This window comes from Oncorhynchus clarkii, chromosome 19 (assembly GCF_045791955.1).
Source record: "Oncorhynchus clarkii lewisi isolate Uvic-CL-2024 chromosome 19, UVic_Ocla_1.0, whole genome shotgun sequence".
Lineage (NCBI taxonomy): Eukaryota > Metazoa > Chordata > Actinopteri > Salmoniformes > Salmonidae > Oncorhynchus > Oncorhynchus clarkii.
The window spans coordinates 48881091-48901889 of NC_092165.1; the positions used below are offsets into that span (position 1 = coordinate 48881091).

General features: G+C 44.8%; 1 protein-coding gene across 1 annotated transcript in view; it reads left to right on the forward strand.

Annotated features, from left to right (window-relative positions):
- The window catches only part of LOC139375345 (peroxidasin-like), a 91004-nt gene that overhangs the window by 20348 nt on the left and 49857 nt on the right, over window positions 1-20799 (forward strand). Inside the window, exons 2-5 of the mRNA XM_071117042.1 lie at window positions 5029-5100; window positions 7097-7168; window positions 15358-15429; window positions 20052-20123. Coding sequence (XP_070973143.1) covers window positions 5029-5100; window positions 7097-7168; window positions 15358-15429; window positions 20052-20123 — 288 coding nt within the window. The remainder of the gene's footprint in view (window positions 1-5028; window positions 5101-7096; window positions 7169-15357; window positions 15430-20051; window positions 20124-20799) is intronic.

A 20799-nucleotide genomic window follows, 5' to 3' on the forward strand; every position in this document is an offset into this window, starting at 1 on the left:
AATGTCCCGCTTATGTGACAAGTTAAACTTCATCCTCACTGCCCCAAGCACTGTATAGCTTTCACAGATCAGAGATTAATTAGAGAAAAGGGAGGAAGGATGGGTTAAATGTGGAAGACATATTTCAGTTGAAATCATTCAGTTGTACAACTGACTAGGTATCCCCTTGTCCCCTAATCATTGGTTTTGGTTTGGCATACATTTTAAAGTGAGAATTGTAATCTCAGTATTACTCTGTTACTGTGGAATTGCCCTCCTCTATCTGACATGGTAAACTAATTTACCGCTGCGATCACAATACCATATTGTTCACCGGTTGTTAATTAACAATAGTCCCCAAAACAACTGGTGGCTATTTGAGAAAGGATATTTTCTGCCATTAATGTAAGAAGGATTGCAGGCCTACTAGTGATTGCGGGACTGCTGTTTAGATTCTACTGTAGGTACTTTTGGTTCTCCTATGGCCGTATCTGGCCTGATTGGGGTTTCTTTATGTGATCCACTACGTTGGGAAACACACTCCATACTACTATACAGTTAGGATAAGGACACTTTAGGGGACAAGTGCTTCTGTTAACAAAGGCATCATTCATCCAACACAATCAATAGTTGGTGTAGTCTGGTGAAAGGCTAGTTCTGTGGGATATTAGACCTACCTGATCGTGATATGTGGGTGTAGTCTGGTGAAAGGCTAGTTCTGTGGGATACAGTGCCTTGCGAAAGTATTCGGCCCCCTTGAACTTTGCGACCTTTTGCCACATTTCAGGCTTCAAACATAAAGATATAAAACTGTATTTTTTTGTGAAGAATCAACAACAAGTGGGACACAATCATGAAGTGGAACGACATTTATTGGATATTTCAAACTTTTTTAACAAATCAAAAACTGAAAAATTGGGCGTGCAAAATTATTCAGCCCCTTTACTTTCAGTGCAGCAAACTCTCTCCAGAAGTTCAGTGAGGATCTCTGAATGATCCAATGTTGACCTAAATGACTAATGATGATAAATACAATCCACCTGTGTGTAATCAAGTCTCCGTATATATGCACCTGCACTGTGATAGTCTCAGAGGTCCGTTAAAAGCGCAGAGAGCATCATGAAGAACAAGGAACACACCAGGCAGGTCCGAGATACTGTTGTGAAGAAGTTTAAAGCCGGATTTGGATACAAAAAGATTTCCCAAGCTTTAAACATCCCAAGGAGCACTGTGCAAGCGATAATATTGAAATGGAAGGAGTATCAGACCACTGCAAATCTACCAAGACCTGGCCGTCCCTCTAAACTTTCAGCTCATACAAGGAGAAGACTGATCAGAGATGCAGCCAAGAGGCCCATGATCACTCTGGATGAACTGCAGAGATCTACAGCTGAGGTGGGAGACTCTGTCCATAGGACAACAATCAGTCGTATATTGCACAAATCTGGCCTTTATGGAAGAGTGGCAAGAAGAAAGCCATTTCTTAAAGATATCCATAAAAAGTGTTGTTTAAAGTTTGCCACAAGCCACCTGGGAGACACACCAAACATGTGGAAGAAGGTGCTCTGGTCAGATGAAACCAAAATTGAACTTTTTGGCAACAATGCAAAACGTTATGTTTGGCGTAAAAGCAACACAGCTCATCACACTGAACACACCATCCCCACTGTCAAACATGGTGGTGGCAGCATCATGGTTTGGGCCTGCTTTTCTTCAGCAGGGACAGGGAAGATGGTTAAAATTGATGGGAAGATGGATGGAGCCAAATACAGGACCATTCTGGAAGAAAACCTGATGGAGTCTGCAAAAGACCTGAGACTGGGACGGAGATTTGTCTTCCAACAAGACAATGATCCAAAACATAAAGCAAAATCTACAATGGAATGGTTCAAAAATAAACATATCCAGGTGTTAGAATGGCCAAGTCAAAGTCCAGACCTGAATCCAATCGAGAATCTGTGGAAAGAACTGAAAACTGCTGTTCACAAATGCTCTCCATCCAACCTCACTGAGCTCGAGCTGTTTTGCAAGGAGGAATGGGAAAAAATGTCAGTCTCTCGATGTGCAAAACTGATAGAGACATACCCCAAGCGACTTACAGCTGTAATCGCAGCAAAAGGTGGCGCTACAAAGTATTAACTTAAGGGGGCTGAATAATTTTGCACGCCCAATTTTTCAGTTTTTGATTTGTTAAAAAAGTTTGAAATATCCAATAAATGTCGTTCCACTTCATGATTGTGTCCCACTTGTTGTTGATTCTTCACAAAAAAATACAGTTTTATATCTTTATGTTTGAAGCCTGAAATGTGGCAAAAGGTCGCAAAGTTCAAGGGGGCCGAATACTTTCGCAAGGCACTGTATTAGACCTACCTGATCGTGATATGTGGGTGTAGTCTGGTGAAAGTCTGGTGATGTATCTGAGACCAACAGCCATTTTCAGCAGCCTTCCTTCATCTGGTTCTAGTGTCTTATTCTTCTAACTTTTTCCAGCCCCCAGAGCCCTCTGTGACTTCCTCTCCTTCCCCTTCTTCCCCCTTCTTCCCCCTTCTTCCCTGGGCCTGGAGGAGTGGGGGCAGCCCCTGTTCCAGCATGCCTTGGCAAAGCTCTTCACTCCCTGAGTCCCGGGATTTATTTATTTATTTTATTTTATTGAACCTTTATTTAACTAGGCAATTAAGAACAAATTCTTATTTACAATGACAGCCTACCAGAAGGCAAAAGGCCTCCTGTGAGGACGGGAGCTGGGATTAAAAATAAAAAATAAAAATATAGGACAAAGCACATATCACATCAAGAGAGACAACACAACACTACATAAAGAGAGACCTAAGACAACAACATAGCATGGCAGCAACACATGAAAACAGAGCATGGTATCAACACAACATGACAACAACATGGTAGCAACACAACATGGCAGCAGCACAACATGGTACGAACATTATTGGGCACAGACAACAGCACAAAGGGCAGGAAGGTAGAGACAACAACACACCACGCAAAGCAGGACAACTGTCAGTAAGAGTTTCCATGAGTCTTTGAATGAAGAGATGGGTCTCCCCTTCAGGGCACACAACTTCACCAACAGTTATCTTCCATCTATAAACACCAGATTTGTTGCTACAGTGTGAATTCATAGAATGGAAAAAATATTTTTCACCCTCAGTTTCTACTGCATCTGTTGTATTTTGTCATGAAGGAGAGTACAGCTGTTGTATTTTGTCAGGAAGTAGAGTACAGCTGTTGTATTTTGTCAGGAAGGAGAGTACAGCTGTTGTATTTTGTCAGGAAGTAGAGTACAGCTGTTGAAAAGTACCGCTGTTTTGGAAACAATTGAAATGTGTCCTTTTGTCATTATTGCTTTGGGTTTGATGTGGTCTGTTATGCTTGCATTTCTTATTCTATGTAGTTTGAAATATGACTAAAAGAAGACAATGTACACCGAAATAAGTTGCCACTAAATTCTCACGTCTCCAAATGAAACAATGTTATGTAACTTGACTTCTGTTGAGGTTGGGGCCTGTAGATGGTAGGATATCAGAGCAGTGTTTCTGATATTGATACAGACAGTGAATGGTGCTCAGCTGGCTTCCTGCTCTTCCTGCTCTAACCAGTGGTGCACTCAGCCTTTGTTGAAGCTCCTATATGAAGGGATGTCAGTATATGAAAAGCTGGGCTCTGTAGTTGGATTCACATGCAAGGTTTTTACAGAGTGAGTGAACAATAAACATTTCACGGGCTATGAAATCAGGTGGCTTTGTTTTTTGGCTGACATTTTCACAGAAACATGAGAAAGTAAGACATTCTGGAATGTCCAGTTTTTATGATTTGGCCCTCAGTGACTGTTGTGCATGTGGTAACTAGGCAACATTAATACAAAGCAAGTACAGACCAGAGAGTGAATAAGAACCCATGTTCCAGATGGAATTCACAGCGCTGAAAAGTAGACTGTCATAGAGAACACCACGTCAACAAAAGTGAAAGAGAATAGACATGGAACACACATGTTTACTGGTGTCGTAGAAATACAGTTTGAATTCTTCAAATCCTTTATCAGCGTATTCTATCCCAAACCCTTGACTTTACTCCCAGTTACCCACTCAGCAACACTTACAGGAATCATCATTGGAATCACTTGACAGTGTCTGGCCAAAGTCTAACTGGTATCTCTCTGTTAGCGGAGCTTGGGGGCGTATTGTGACCTGGAGTCAGTCAGGGAATGTTAAGGTCAGTCCAGAGTAGCTGATGAGAGTGAATTCTATTAATTATAGTTTAATCTGGGTAGCAGGGTGGTTGATCTAGGATTCCCTCTCCTAACCATTGAGATAAAGCCTATCTGTGTTGTAACTCCAACACTGTCTTGTCTTGACATTGTTAGTGTGGCTGGACTATGTCTCCTAGTTCTCTCAGCAAGCCATGTTGAGTCAGAGGCTTGTGGACTGTGGTTGTTATGGTCTTTGTTGTTGGCCTTTACAGCGAGGCTATCTGCTCTTTGTTGAAGGTCAAATGACTTAGTGGCTAAGTTCCACAAGCGTAACTTCATGGTTTAGAAATGTTCACATTTCACTGGATTAGATGACGTGCGTCTAGCTCTAAATTCCACAGTATAGTTAGGTGTTATAGGCCTATCATGATGCCTATCATGATGTAATTTGTCATAATGGGTGTGAGTGGTTAATGGCATGACATGATATCGTCTCTAAGCCTTTACAGTGAGAGGTTCAAGTAAAACTCCCTCATCTCTCTTAATTGTTATCTTTCGCAAAATGTTAAGTAAACCTATCTGATGTGTCACTGGTTAAAGCTTGATAAATGGTATTCCTGTGATATGAATAATGCGGCTATTATTCGTCCTTTATAATGAAAAGTGATTCCTAAGAGATTCCTAAGTGATTTGGATACATACTGTGTGTGTACGGTGTACTGTACTCATTGTACCAGCCTGTTTCCTCATAGACATTAATATGTGTCATGGTAATGATTGGTTTGACAGACTCGATTGCCCCGGTGTTGTTAATGACTGTGTTCTTCCTGTTTTTCCCTCCATAGAGACCTGAGGTTCAACAAAATCAAGGACTTGCAGCCCGGCTCCTTCAGACGGCTAAAGAACCTCAACACACTGTAAGTCTCCCTCCTCTCCTCCCTTCTTCCTCCTTCCTCCTCTCCTCCGTTCTTCCTCCTTCCTCCTCTCCTCCCTTCTTCCTCCTTCCTCCCTCCTCCGTCTTTCCCCTACATACTCAGCAATTGAAGAGATTGTAATTTAATTGGTCCTGGAGAACTCACTGCAAATGTGTTTAAACTGAGCGTTCAAATATACACTAATGCAATCGGCACTCATCAGGAGTCGACTACTCCTGTTAGCCCCATCTCTTCCCAGAAGCACCCAGTTCTCTTTGTCTATCTTTTGTCCCAAGACTCGGAAACACGTCACAGCATTAGTTTCCCCTGGAAAGTCCTGCAATCCTGCGTACAATCAGTCAGTCGGTCCACAAACACGGACACCGAGGGGCAAATTCTTGCTCTCTATTCTGCTGTGGTTTCACACATGTAGGTTACCTCATAATCTGGTAGGAATGTATTTTTCCCCTTCAATCTCCCAGCCATCTATCATGTGTCAGCCCTGCCAGCCTGCTAGTCTACAGCCAGCCATGTGTCAGCCCTGCCAGCCTGCTAGTCTACAGCCAGCCATGTGTCAGCTCTGCTAGTCTACAGCCAGCCATGTGTCAGCCCTGCCAGCCTGCTAGTCTATAGCCAGCCATGTGTCAGCCCTGCCAGCCTGCTAGTCTACAGCCAGCCATGTGTCAGCCCTGCCAGCCTGCTAGTCTACAGCCAGCCATGTGTCAGCCCTGCCAGCCTGCTAGTCTACAGCCAGCCATGTGTCAGCTCTGCCAGCCTGCTAGTCTACAGCCAGCCATGTGTCAGCTCTGCTAGTCTACAGCCAGCCATGTGTCAGCCCTGCCAGCCTGCTAGTCTACAGCCAGCCATGTGTCAGCCCTGCCAGCCTGCTAGTCTACAGCCAGCCATGCGTCAGCCCTGCCAGCCTGCTAGTCTACAGCCAGCCATGTGTCAGCCCTGCCAGCATGCTAGTCTACAGCCAGCCATGTGTCAGCCCTGCCAGCCTGCTAGTCTACAGCCAGCCATGTGTCAGGAATCAGCCAATGAGCCTAGTGCCTCTGAATATGAGGGGTAGGGAAGGTAATGTTAAAAGCAGAGAAAGCTCAGATGAGATGTTCCTACAGTAGCAGTCCACCTGCTAGCCATGTATTCTGTGGTGTTCCATATTTCACGGCTTTAACCTCTGTCTTACAGACTGAAGAATAGCATAGTGTCTGAAGCCTGCTGGGAGACAGTTCAATATTAGTGTCTCAGGCAGACAGAAATAGATGTCTGGCTCATATGTGAAGGAAAGCCTGCAGCTAGGGGCCTGCTGCCGGTCTTTTTCTGCTTGGCCTCTGACAGACTGTACCTACACTTAGAAAAAAGGGTTCCAAATGGGTTCTTTGGCTGTCCCCCTAGGAAAACCCTTTTAGCTTCCAAGTAGAACCCTTTAGATTCCAGGTAGAACCATTTTGGGTTCCATGTCGGAAAGTAAAAAGGCCAAATGTTTTCAGAAAAAAGAGCTAGGTGAGGACTTAGGAGGCATGTTTGGCCCAAGTAATGTTCTGCTTATACATATCATATTATTTTCCAAAACGTATTTCTTTGCATTAATGCCAGTTTCTGTGGCATTGAGTTAAGTCATCACCAACTCAAAATGTTGCTATGTTGCAGAAAGTCTATGGCAGCCATTATTGATCCTTGTCCAGATTATACCCCATGGACCTGAAAGCCATTAGAAATGCAAAACAAACTGTGACCGTGTGTAGGAATCAAACCAGATGCTTCATAGAATGATACAGTGTAGTGTGGCAAGGATGAAGGATCTCACATATACTATGTACTCTGAAAGTTGAACTGTGTTTAGACTGGCATTGGCCTAGCATTAGATCATGACACAGCAATATGCCAGCATGGACCACTGTAAATTAGTATCTACGAGTCTGCACAGATTCACTTTGTGTAAGTCTGATAGTCCACTGGGAGATCTTTATTAATGGCCATTCTCTTGACTTTACAGCCTCCTCAACAACAACCACATCAGACGGATCCCCAGAGGAGCCTTTGAAGACCTGGAAAACCTCAAATATCTGTGAGTTGTTATGCCTTTATGTCAATGTTATTCTCTTCTGGATGTCAAGTCACAGATGGACTGGTTTCATTGAAAAAGTGTTTCATTGAAACATTGAAACAGTGACATTTTGCTCGGACAGGCTCAATAGGCAAAAGGTTGTAGTTGAAGTTTCACTCTTCGCCTTATGGGCTGATGATAAAGCACGGCTAACCCTGTCTCGGGCTTGTGTCTGGAAACAGAACACAAACACACTCTGTGGCTGTAAACTGGACATTGCTAGACGGCTTAGTCAGAACAGAAAAAAGTGTGTCAGTGTGGTACAGGAAATGAAGTAAGACAAAAAAAGAACCCCATTATCTAATCCTGTGAACTTATCTGTCTGCGCGTGGTGACCTGAAGGCAATGAGGAGAACAGAGGTAGGCTTGAGCAGCAGGCAGGCAGCACATAGCCTTGGGTTGCTGCAGTATGGTTTAGTCCTTGTGTTTGTGAGTCACTGCCTATTATAACCCCAGCGCCTGTCAGTTGTGGTGACATGCAGCTATGTCTGTGTTTACATTCACATACGGTACATATGCCTGAAATGTCTGGCTCTCTAGTCTCCCCACCTACGCAGTCTCATATACCCCCTGCATTCCCCTCAATGAACCTTCTCCTCTCCTCCTCTACTTGGCCCTGGGTTAGACAACTCAGACCTGCAGCTCACCAGGCTGACTTTTTCGGTTGATTGTTCTGTAGATCACTTCTTTGTCTTTACTCATACCTGATGATGGATACATTCATGAGAATAACTTGAGACAGACTAATGAGGTCAGGGCCTACTTTGGTGTGTGTATAGTAGATACTTATATTTAAAATACTGTAGAATGCATGCATAGCATGTCCAAAACTACCATCGGTACCATCTGTTTTGTAAAGTAATTTTTTGTAGATAATAATAATATGATGGTCACAGTTCTGCTTAGTCACCTCAAACATGTCAGACAAACAATGTTTCTGATGCTAGCTCGTCAACTACTGTAGAGGAGGAGGGGAAAGCTGGGTATGTGTCAGTCACACAAACATACCCACACATATGCACACACACACATCCCTCTCCTCTCTGCATGCTGTAGTGTGGGTGACTCCCGTGACTTAGTTAGTTTTAATTAGAATGCCCTGTCCCTTTTCACCAGAGTTAATCTGAGGCCAGCACACTGATCCAGCCCATGTATTCAGCCCTTCAGCCCTCCCCCTCTCACCCTGCACCCATATCCTGGGGGATTGTCCCTCTTCCTCCCCCCTGCCCCTCTCACCCTGCACCCATATCCTGGGGGATTGTCCCTCTTCCTCCCCCCTGCCCCTCTCACCCTGCACCCATATCCTGGGGGATTGTCCCTCTTCCTCCCCCCTGCCCCTCTCACCCTGCACCCATATCCTGGGGGATTGTCCCTCTTCCTCCCCCCTGCCCCTCTCACCCTGCACCCATATCCTGGGGGATTGTCCCTCTTCCTCCCCCCTGCCCCTCTCACTCTGCACCCATATCCTGGGGGATTGTCCCTCTTCCTCCCCCCTGCCCCTCTCGCCCTGCACCCATATCCTGGGGTATTGTCCCCCCCCCCCCCCCCCCCCCCCCCCCCCCCTGCCCCTCTCACCCTGCACCCATATCCTGGGGGTTGTCCCTCTCCCCCCCTGGCCCCTCTCACCCTGCACCCATATCCTGGGGGATTGTCCCTCTTCCCCCCCCTGGCCCCTCTCACCCTGCACCCATATCCTGGGGGATTGTCCCTCTTCCTCCCCCCTGCCCCTCTCACCCTGCACCCATATCCTGGGGGATTGTCCCTCTTCCCCCCACTGCCCCTCTCACCCTGCACCCATATCCTGGGAAATTGTCCCTCTTCCCCCCCTGCCCCCCTCACCCTGCACCCATATCCTGGGGGATTGTCCCTCTTCCCCCCCCCCCTGGCCCCTCTCAACCTGAACCCATATCCTGGGGGATTGTCCCTCTTCCCCCCCTGCCCGTCTCACCCTGCACCCATATCCTGGGGGATTGTCCCTCTTCCCCCCCTGCCCCTCTCACCCTGCACCCATATCCTGGGGGCTTGTCCCTCTTCCTCCCCCCTGCCCCTCTCACCCTGCACCCATATCCTGGGGGATTGTCCCTCTTCCTCCCCCCTGCCCCTCTCACTCTGCACCCATATCCTGGGGGATTGTCCCTCTTCCTCCCCCCTGCCCCTCTCGCCCTGCACCCATATCCTGGGGTATTGTCCCCCCCCCCCCCCCCCCCCCCCCCCCTGCCCCTCTCACCCTGCACCCATATCCTGGGGGTTGTCCCTCTCCCCCCCTGGCCCCTCTCACCCTGCACCCATATCCTGGGGGATTGTCCCTCTTCCCCCCCCTGGCCCCTCTCACCCTGCACCCATATCCTGGGGGATTGTCCCTCTTCCTCCCCCCTGCCCCTCTCACCCTGCACCCATATCCTGGGGGATTGTCCCTCTTCCCCCCACTGCCCCTCTCACCCTGCACCCATATCCTGGGAAATTGTCCCTCTTCCCCCCCTGCCCCCCTCACCCTGCACCCATATCCTGGGGGATTGTCCCTCTTCCCCCCCCCCCTGGCCCCTCTCAACCTGCACCCATATCCTGGGGGATTGTCCCTCTTCCCCCCCCCCCTGGCCCCTCTCAACCTGCACCCATATCCTGGGGGATTGTCCCTCTTCCCCCCCTGCCCGTCTCACCCTGCACCCATATCCTGGGGGATTGTCCCTCTTCCCCCCCTGCCCGTCTCACCCTGCACCCATATCCTGGGGGATTGTTCCTCTGCCCCCCCCCCCCCCCCCCCCCCCCCCCCCCCCCCCCCCCCCCCCCCCCGGCCCCTCTCACCCTGCCCTTATAACCTGGGAGATAGTACCTCTTTCGCTTGGCCCTTAGTAAAGCCCCCTCCACTGTATGACCTGACAGAAGTCTGTACAGCCCCTTTAAGGGTTAGCTCTCGGTCAATGGGTCTAGTGTTACTGGAATATGGTTCATGGTAATGATGACTAATGATGACCATCTGATTTGATCTAGAAGTAGGTAGACTTGGCTTGTACCAGCCGGAACGGCTCATAGGAACCAGGAGCCTATCTCCTATTACTGTAGCATGAGGCAACTTAGAACCCTAGAAGGACACTAGTCTATCGCACCTCCTTTCCCCCATATGTGATCTTTAGGCTATAGCCTAACCAGGGCTCTGAGTTTCTTCACATGGTCAGCAGGTACTCAGGGCCCTACTGATATCTTATCTAAATCCACATATCCTGTTGTGGTTTCTGTTGCTGTTGTTTTTGTTTTTGTTCTGTGGAGCTCTGATTGAGTTTTAGGCTGGCATTTTGTCAGGTTGCATAGTTAGAAATGTCATTAGATAGTCAAGAACAGAGATTACTTCACAGGCCTTGGGTTCTTCTCAGTATTTTGTAATTGTCGGTGAGGAGTAATATCTGTCTCCTTCTGTTTCACAACACGTGTGTGGGTGTACAGTCAGAGTAAAATGGCGGAAATCTTTTCACTTTGTTTCCATTGAACAAATAAAGGCATTTTAATTCATTATATTTGATGACCAATTTCTCTTTTACCAAAGAGAACCTTCTGTCTACCAAAATGTACTATTGTGTACCTCAGCAGCTTCTGTCTAGCAAAATGTACTATTGTGTACCTCAGCAGCTTCTGTCTACCAAAATGTACTATTGTGTACCTCAGCAGCTAACCTTCTTCCTCTTTTTCTACAAAATGGCGGGTCAGTTGAGTTTTCATTGAACTGTGTGAGTACGAGGGCACAGAAGCTTTGGGGTTATTCAAGCAAGAGATCTCAGTATTTTTCCCCTTGAGAGTTGACCCCACAGCTTCCGAATCCATCCGGTTTCCCACGCAGACCCCACACTTCCAGGCCTCAGCACAATCTCTCACACACAAATCAAGTCGAATCAAATCAAATTCTATTCGTCACATGCGACGAATACAACAAGTGTAGACTTTATTGTGAAATTCTTACCTGCGAGCCCTTTCCCAACAATGCAGAGTTAAAAAGTAAGAGAAATTTGCTAAAAAAAGGAAATAGTAAAAATAAAATAACACTAACGAGGCTATATACAGGGAATACCAGTACAGAGTCACTGTGTAGGGGTATGAGGTAGTTTAGGTCATGTGTACTTCTAGAACGTAGGGGTGAAGTGACTAGGCAGTCAGGATATATCATAGAGTAGCAGCGGGGTATGTGAAGAGTGTGAAAGGCTGTGTGTGTGTGTGTGTGTGTGTCTGTGTGTGTGTCTGTGTGTGTGTGTGTGTGTGTGTGTCTGTGTGTGTGTCTGTGTGTGTGTGTGTGTGTGAGCATATGTAGTGTGTGTTTGTGTCTGTGTGTGTTTGTGTGTGTGAGCATATGTAGTGTGTGTTTGTGTCTGTGTCTGTGTGTGTGTGTGTGTGTGTGTGTGTGTGTGTGTGTCTGTGTGTGTGTGTGTGTGTGTGTGTGTGTGTGTGTGTGTGTGTCTGTGTGTGTGTGTGTCTGTGTGTCTGTGTGTGTGTCTGTGTGTCTGTGTGTGTGTGTATCTTTGACATCAGTATGCATGTGAGTGTAAGTTTTGTGTGTGTGAGCATATGTAGTGTGTGTTTGTGTCTGTGTGTGTTTGTGTGTGTGAGCATATGTAGTGTGTGTGTGTGTGTGTGTGTGTGTGTGTGTGTGTGTGTGTGTGTGTGTGTGTGTGTGTGTGTGTGTGTGTGTGTGTGTGTGTTTGTGTCTATGTGTGTTTGTGTGCGTGGGTGGGTGGGTCAAGTCCAGTGCAAGAGAGTCAAAGCAATGGAAAGGAGGTCAATGCAAATAGTCCGGGTAGCCATTTGATTAACTGTTCAGCAGTTTTGTGACTTGGAGGTAGACCCTATTCAGGAGACTTTTGGTCCCAGACTTGGCTCTCTGGTGCGGTAGCAGAGAGAACAGTCTATGACTTGGGTGGCTTGAGTCTTTGACATTTTTAAGGCCTTCCTCTGACACCGCCTGGTATAGAGGTCCTGGATGGCAGGGAGCTCAGCCCCAGGGATGGATGAGTTCTTAAGCACCAGAGGAGGCTGGTGGGAGAAATGGGTTAGAGTCAAACATGATTTACATACAGTACCAGTCAAAAGTTTGGACACACCTACTCATTCAAGTGTTTTTCTTTATTTGTACTATTTTCTACATTGTAGAATAATAGTGAAGACATCAAAACTATGAAATAACACATATGGAATCATGTTTTAACCGAAAAAGTGTTAAACAAATCAAAATATATTTTATATTTGAGATTCTTCAAAGTAGCCACCCTTTGCCTTGATGACAGCCTTGCACACTCTTGGCATTCTCTCAACCAGCTTCACCTGGGATGTTTTTCCAACAGTCTTTAAGGACTTCCCACATATGCTGAGCACTTGTTGGCTGCTTTTCCTTCACTCTGCGGTCCAACTCATCCCAAACCATCTCAAATGGGTTTAGGTCGGTGATTGTGGAGGCCAGGTCATCTGATGCAGCACTCTATCACTCTCCTTCTTGGTCAAATAGCCCTTACACACCCTGGAGGTGTGTTGGGACATTGTCCTGTTGAAAAACAAATGATAGTCCCACTAAGCGCAAACCAGATGGTATGGCATTTCGGTGCAGAATGCTGTGGCAGCCAGGCTTGTTAAGTTTGCCTTGAATTCTAAATAAATCACCAACAGTGTCACCAGCAAAGCACCCCCACACAATTCCACCTCCTCCTCCATGCTTCACGGTGGAAATCACACATGCGGAGATGATCCATTCACCTACTCTGCGTCTCACAAAGACACGGCGGCTGGAAGCAAAAATCTCAAATTTGGACTCATCAGACCAAAGGACAGATTTCCACTCGTCTAATGTCCATTGCTCATATTTTTTTCGGCCAAAGCAAGTCTCTTCTTATTATTGCTGTCCTTTAGTAATGGTTTCTTTGCAGCAATTGGATTCACTCAGTCTCTTCTGAACCTTTCTTTTGTATTATTTATTGTTTATTGAATATTTAAAACATACAATATACTTGCAGTATACAATATAAACACAGACGTAACCAGGGTCAACGACCTGCTCAAGGGCATGTCGACAGATCTCCCAGGTCAAAAACAGGGACCCGAACCAACGATCCATCAGCCACCGGCCCAAGCTCCCAACCGCCAGGTCACCAGCCCTCCAAGATACCCCCCACAGTCCACCCCCAGAAAAAATATGGAGAAAAAATCCATTCCCCACCCTGAAGATCCCCCCTCCCCCCCATGCACCAACAACCAACAAAATAAACTAAAGAGAAAGACAAAGGAAAACAGAAAACAACAATGTAAAAAAACAAAGACATCAAGGACAACAAAAATCATAACAGCAAGGCCAACTGAACATGTTTGAGTGCATGTATTGCACTATTTACATGTGTGTGTCCGTGTTTGTGCACATTTGTGCATTTGAATGAGAGTGTGTGTATATGCATGTGTACAAACACCAACACGGCATCAGTCTTAGGCAAATTGGCATTAGCTGTAACAACACTACCCGTCAGTGTCATTCAAACTCATTTTTTGTTATGTTTTATTTTTTTTAACTTTTATCTTTGACCATCATCCTATCCCCTGCCCAGCAACTCCACTCCCACTTATCTCCAATTCCACAAGACAAAGGGTGGCTACTTTGAAGAACCTCAAATATAAAATATATTTTGACCACTTTTTTGGTTAAAACATGATTCCATATGTGTTATTTCATAGTTCTGATGTCTTCACTATTATTCTACAATGTATAAAATAGTAAAAATAAAGAAAATCCTTTGAATGAGTTGGTTGGTCCAAACTTTTGAATGGTACTGTATGTTTGATACCGTTCCACTTGTTCCATTCCAGTCATTACAATGAGCCTGTCCTCCTATAGCTCCCCCCACCAGCCTCCTCTGGTATGCACTACCCTCTGTAGCGCCTTACAGTCGGATGTCAAGCAGCTGCCATATCACTGGTGATGCAGCCAGTCAAAATACTCACAATGATGCAGCTGTAGAACTTATATGAGGATCTGAGGACGCAGGCCAATTCTTGTCAGCCTCCTGAGGGGGAAGAGGCGTTGTCGTGCCTTCTTCATGACTGTGTGGGTGTGTTTGCACCATGATAGGTCCTTAGTGATATGAACACCGAGGAACTTGAAGCTCTCCACACACACTCCCTGTAAACCAAGATAAGCTAAACATTGAGCTAGACTCCGTAGTGTTACAGCAACAAGTCCACAGTGCTTTGGCTGTGGAGCTGCGTGATTCTTTTAGTTTCACCAATAACTGTAGGCCTACTCAGTTGAACACTCTTTGACAATATGTATGTTCAATTTGCCTCATGATCCTTGTTGACATGTAACGTTTAGTAAGGAAAATATGCTCTCTGAGTGATGTGAGAGCCCCGATAGAGGAAGATGTAGTAAGCGGAGCTGTTTATTTTTCCATAGGCCCACATTGCGTCATATTTGCTGAGAGCATGTGAATCTCTCATCAACTACCCATCAATGTAGAGGAACTGGAGATGAGTAGAGGATGAAAGGGAAGATTGCACTAAGCCATTGCTATTCTAGTGTCACATCTCTCTGTCATGTTAGAGGGAGGCAAAACACAGACATGTCATGTGATGTTTTTCTTGAAATGTTCTGGAACATTACAGTGTTTTTTGGAAGATGTCAATGAACTTTGAGGAAGCCAGCGACCCTCTGTCATACTGTATATTCTATCTGTTCAGACTTGTTTCCATGCACACTTTTATTTTTGTGATGTATTTTTGTACATGTATGTTATGCAAGTTATGATGAGCATTTTATTTTGATGTATTGACATTGACAACATTGACCATCTTTGTGATTTGAGCTGTGAGTCTCTTTTTGTAACAAACAACAATAACTTTATTTATGAAGTGCTTTTCAAACATTACTCACATTTTGCTCAGCTCTGCACATTGTGCATCCGCTGCTTTACATTTGTCATCTAGGTGAAGGTGCAGCCGTGCAGTGATATACTGTAGCTTTTGTTAATGTATTGTGAAAACAGAGTTTTAAAAATATTGATCCCATTAAGTTGGTTTTACTGTCACACAGTAACTATTGAACTAAGACATTCTGTCATTTTCTTAGGAACTAGAGAGAATTCATTTGATCCGCTGTGTGTTTGACTAATGTTACTGATTATTTTTCCTTTCAGCTATTTGTACAAGAATGAAATCCAATCAATTGACAGACAAGCATTTAAGGGACTTGTCTCTCTAGAGCAACTGTAAGTGACCACCTCCTCGTCCTCCTCTTCCTCCTACTCAACCTCTTCCTCCCCTTCCCCTCTGCACCTTCATATCTGATCTGTCCGTCTGTCCAAACGTCCTCCTTGCGACCCCCCAAGCCCCCACTGTCATACAGCCACTATGCATGCCGTGTATACACTCACCCTTGTATGTTGCGCTGACCTTATGAACCCCTGCATGAGTAGCATGTCTCATTGTCACGACAATGGATGTGTGTCACTCGGTCCTAATGCATAAAGCTAGAGCATGAGATCCCCAGCCCTGCACCAGCCCTGCCTCTGCCCTGCCCTGCACCTCGCCTGCCCTGCCTTGCCCCTGCCCTGCCCTGTGCCTGCCTTGCCCCTATCCTGACCCTCCCCTGCTCTGCCCCTCCCCTGCCCTGCCTTACCCCAGCCGTACTGTAGCTAAGCAGATGCAGACTCAAGCAGGCCTTGGCTTCATGTGCTTCAGACTACAGATCCAGTTCCTGCTTGCCCCATGCACAGCTTGCCCTTCTTTGTGTGTCTTACATCCTCTGTGGGGACTACTGTACACTGACTACTTGTCTCACTTTTGACCTTAGTTGCGTTTGTCAATCTAGTTGTATTATGTGCTAGTTCTGTTATTTCATAGAGGGCCCCCACGCATTTCCCAAGCAGAGTGGTAGAGGTCACCATGTTGTTATTACATGTGCTTGTGAGACATACTTTCAGTATCAGCATGAGAAATGGTGGCTCAAAATCTATATAAATGTGACCTTAAGCTATCATTATAACACCTTTACCAAATTGCATGTCATCTTAATGACTTGAATATGTTTATTTTTAATTTATTTTACCTTTATTTAACTAGACAAGTCAGTTAAGAACAAGTTCTTATTTTCAATGACGGCCTAGGAACAGTGGGTTAACTGCCTGTTCAGGGGCAGAACAACAGATTTTTACCTCTTCAGCTCGGGGATTTGAACTTGCAACCTTGTTGAAAATGTTCAAAACATTCCAAAAAATAGATTAATTTCAATGATTATTATTTTTTAAACTTTTTATTCATGTAACGATTTTATGAAGTGTGAAATGTGTCCGGTGAACGTTAGGAGTGTATGACCAAGGCTCATACACAACTTCCAACAAAGCAAACTGTCCATGCAGAGTAAGATATAAATGTGTATAGAGGATCACATCTGATTGTTGTCACACATATAACACCAGTGTCATTGAACTGAAATGGCCTTATTTCAGCCAATAGTAGATGAACAAGTCCTGCAACTGTTGGAAAAGGCTGCGCTCAGTGAGACTACTATTGTTGGTTAACCCTAATCCTTCTGGGAAGCTATACATACAGTGCATTGCGAAAGTATTCGGCCCTCTTGAACTTTGCGACCTTTTGCCACATTTCAGGCTTCAAACATAAAGATATAAAACTGTATTTTTTTGTGAAGAATCAACAACAAGTGGGACACAATCATGAAGTGGAACGACATTTATTGGATATTTCAAACTTTTTTAACAAATCAAAAACTGAAAAATTGGGCGTGCTAAATTATTCAGCCCCCTTAAGTTAATACTTTGTAGCACCACCTTTTGCTGCAATTACAGCTGTAAGTCGCTTGGGGTATGTCTCTATCAGTTTTGCACATCGAGAGACTGACATTTTTTCCCATTCCTCCTTGCAAAACAGCTCGAGCTCAGTGAGGTTGGATGGAGAGCATTTGTGAACAGCAGTTTTCAGTTCTTTCCACAGATTCTCGATTGGATTCAGGTCTGGACTTTGACTTGGCCATTCTAACACCTGGATATGTTTATTTTTGAACCATTCCATTGTAGATTTTGCTTTATGTTTTGGATCATTGTCTTGTTGGAAGACAAATCTCCGTCCCAGTCTCAGGTCTTTTGCAGACTCCATCAGGTTTTCTTCCAGAATGGTCCTGTATTTGGCTCCATCCATCTTCCCATCAATTTTAACCATCTTCCCTGTCCCTGCTGAAGAAAAGCAGGCCCAAACCATGATGCTGCCACCACCATGTTTGACAGTGGGGATGGTGTGTTCAGGGTGATGAGCTGTGTTGCTTTTACGCCAAACATAACGTCTTGCATTGTTGCCAAAAAGTTCAATTTTGGTTTCATCTGACCAGAGCATCTTCTTCCACATGTTTGGTGTGTCTCCCAGGTGGCTTGTGGCAAACTTTAAACGACACTTTTTATGGATATCTTTAAGAAATGCCTTTCTTCTTGCCACTCTTCCATAAAGGCCAGATTTGTGCAATATACGACTGATTGTTGTCCTATGGACAGAGTCTCCCACCTCAGCTGTAGATCTCTGCAGTTCATCCAGAGTGATCATGGGCCTCTTGGCTGCATCTCTGATCAGTCTTCTCCTTGTATGAGCTGAAAGTTTAGAGGGACGGCCAGGTCTTGGTAGATTTGCAGTGGTCTGATACTCCTTCCATTTCAATATTATCGCTTGCACAGTGCTCCTTGGGATGTTTAAAGCTTGGGAAATCTTTTTGTATCCAAATCCGGCTTTAAACTTCTTCACAACAGTATCTCGGACCTGCCTGGTGTGTTCCTTGTTCTTCATGATGCTCTCTGCGCTTTTAACGGACCTCTGAGACTATCACAGTGCAGGTGCATTTATACAGAAACTTGATTACACACAGGTGGATTGTATTTATCATCATTAGTCATTTAGGTCAACATTGGATCATTCAGAGATCCTCACTGAACTTCTGGAGAGAGTTTGCTGCACTGAAAGTAAAGGGGCTGAATAATTTTGCACGCCCAATTTTTCAGTTTTTGATTTGTTAAAAGAGTTTGAAATATCCAATAAATGTCGTTCCACTTCATGATTGTGTCCCACTTGTTGTTGATTCTTCACAAAAAAATACAGTTTTATATATTTATGTTTGAAGCCTGAAATGTGGCAAAAGGTCGCAAAGTTCAAGGGGGCCGAATACTTTCGCAAGGCACTGTATGTCACATGCCAGGTCGCAGTTGCAAATGAGAACTTGTTCTCAACTAGCCTACCTGGTTAAATAAAGGTGGAATAAATAAAACATCAAGTTACCTTCATATGTCAATCTTATAGAGGTACACTGACATCAGTCTAAAAAGGGTGGATATTACTGGATACTATATTTAGCAAAGTCATGTCCTCCATGTAGGCCGTTTGTGTCTAAACTACACCAAAAGAAAAATGGCTAACATGTATCTTCCCCCTCACAGCCGATGGTGGTGGTTGATCCTAGGGAAAGGCCTCGTGGCTGTTTGTCCATCCATAACCACATGCATAGCCGCTGAACAAATGACTATTCATGAAGCAAAACCAAATCAAAGTCCAGGCTCTTTGCACTGCAGCTGGTTTGAGTTTTCATACAGTAATGAAGGGTCTTATGTGTGGGTGATAAGTTCTGAACCACTTTAATGGCCCTCTGCTATTCTGTTGGTCTTCAAATATGCTATTCAAGCCGTAGGTTAGGTTGGGAGGGAATAAACATTTCTTTAAAGTACCGCCAGTCTCGGATTTAATGTCCTTCGTTCCCCTGCTGATTAAATGAGAGGATTTTTGCAAGCATTTTGGCTTGTTGTTGAATATGTTAAATTGGAACATGCCTAGAAAGTAATTTAATGCCCAAGAGAATACAGAACATGAGTAGAAATGTACAGTAAGCACGTTTCTGCTCCTCTTCAACATATATCAACAATAGTTCCTTGTCACAATAAGTCTCAATTTGGTGCTTGAAATGTCTTGTAACGCTTTGTTCTATTACACTATGCTTTAACTGTCAGGTTAGACATGTTTACATTTGATGTTGTTAAATCACTGGTTTGTGACTCACATACATCAACTGGTTGTGATTACAGGGCTATACGTCTGTTGCCAAGTTTTCTCTCTTCCTCTCTCTCAGAGATGAAATATGGTTGTCTGTGTAATTCCTCTTGGCTGTCCAGTGTCGTGTTGTCCTTGGACCGTCCCCTGGCCAGCCTTAACACCGCTACTCTCTAATGAGAGAAGACAACACCCTAAATCTATCTCTTAGACAGATGCAGGAAATCTTAGGTTGGATATCAACCAGACGTCCTTCACTAAGATCCTTGGCTGTGTCAAACTGAGGCCTCTCTTAGTAAAGCTTGTGTGCTGTGCCAAAGTCTTAATGCATTTATTTTAAATATGAGTCATGTGGCAGACGCTCTTATGCAGAGCAGCTTACAGGAGCAACTAGGGTCAAGTGCCTCACTCAAGGGCATAACGACAGATCTTTCACTTAGCCTGTTTGGGGATTCAAACCAGTTTCCGTTACTGGCCCAATGCTCTTAAGCGCTAGGCTACCTGTCTACCTATAGTGTAGTAAGTGGATGTTGTGCTATATCCACTATTGCACAAGATCATCATCATGTCTTTTATTGCTGATGAGTGCAGCTTGGCTCAACGTTTGCTTGTTTTGACTGTTGCTTTGTCTGTTTATTAAGCAAATATGTCGCTGAACCTAAAAGGTACTGTTCAGTGAGTAATTGGAGTTCATATTTCATTTGTCTAACCTTGCTGTTTCTTGCCATTAGTTCTGAGTTATGATTCATCCTAATCTGGTGATACTGTGCTGTGGCAATGATCTTTTCTCTTCCAGGTACCTGCACTTCAACAACATTGAGTCCTTAGAACCGGAATCCTTCACCCAACTCCCAAAGCTTGAACGCCTGTAAGTCCACTATCTTCTCCTTTCACTCTATTATACCAAGTGGCGTTCTTACTCTACGCTTCTCATTTTTCTAAAATATGGAGTGATGCATCTTAAACAAACAATAGGACAACTCTCCAAATGATATAATGATTTGTTGTGGCTTGTGCGTGCTTGTCACCGTCAGTCTTCTACCTGAGCTGACTTATTTCAGAGGGCACCGAGTGCAGAACAGAGTTTACAACGTATACATGCTGGTAAATATACTTTAAACCCCATGAAATAGACTACATAATGTACTGGGAATAGAATGCACTGTTCCCAACTGACAGAGCCCTATGTGTTTATCATGATGCTGGACTTTAAGTGGGGCTTTTCAAAGCAGCCTCCATCAGGACAGCTAATCTCCTCAACAAGTCTCTTGAGGTCTATTAGGCCATTTTTAAAGCTGTTTGTCTGTTACGGGTAAATAGCTATGAAAACAGACTGGACAGGGATAAATGTGCCCAGCACATGTGTTTGGCTGTATTTTCCCAGAGCCCTCACTCTGCCGTCTGTCTGGTACTCCTCCCAACCGTTCAAACTCAGATTCCTGACATATGTTCAGGAAAAATTCAGGGTCCTTCTCATAGGTATTCTGAAAGTGCCCACAACCTGTTAGGACTTCAGAGGTCTGTGTGCATGTGTGTTCTCCACC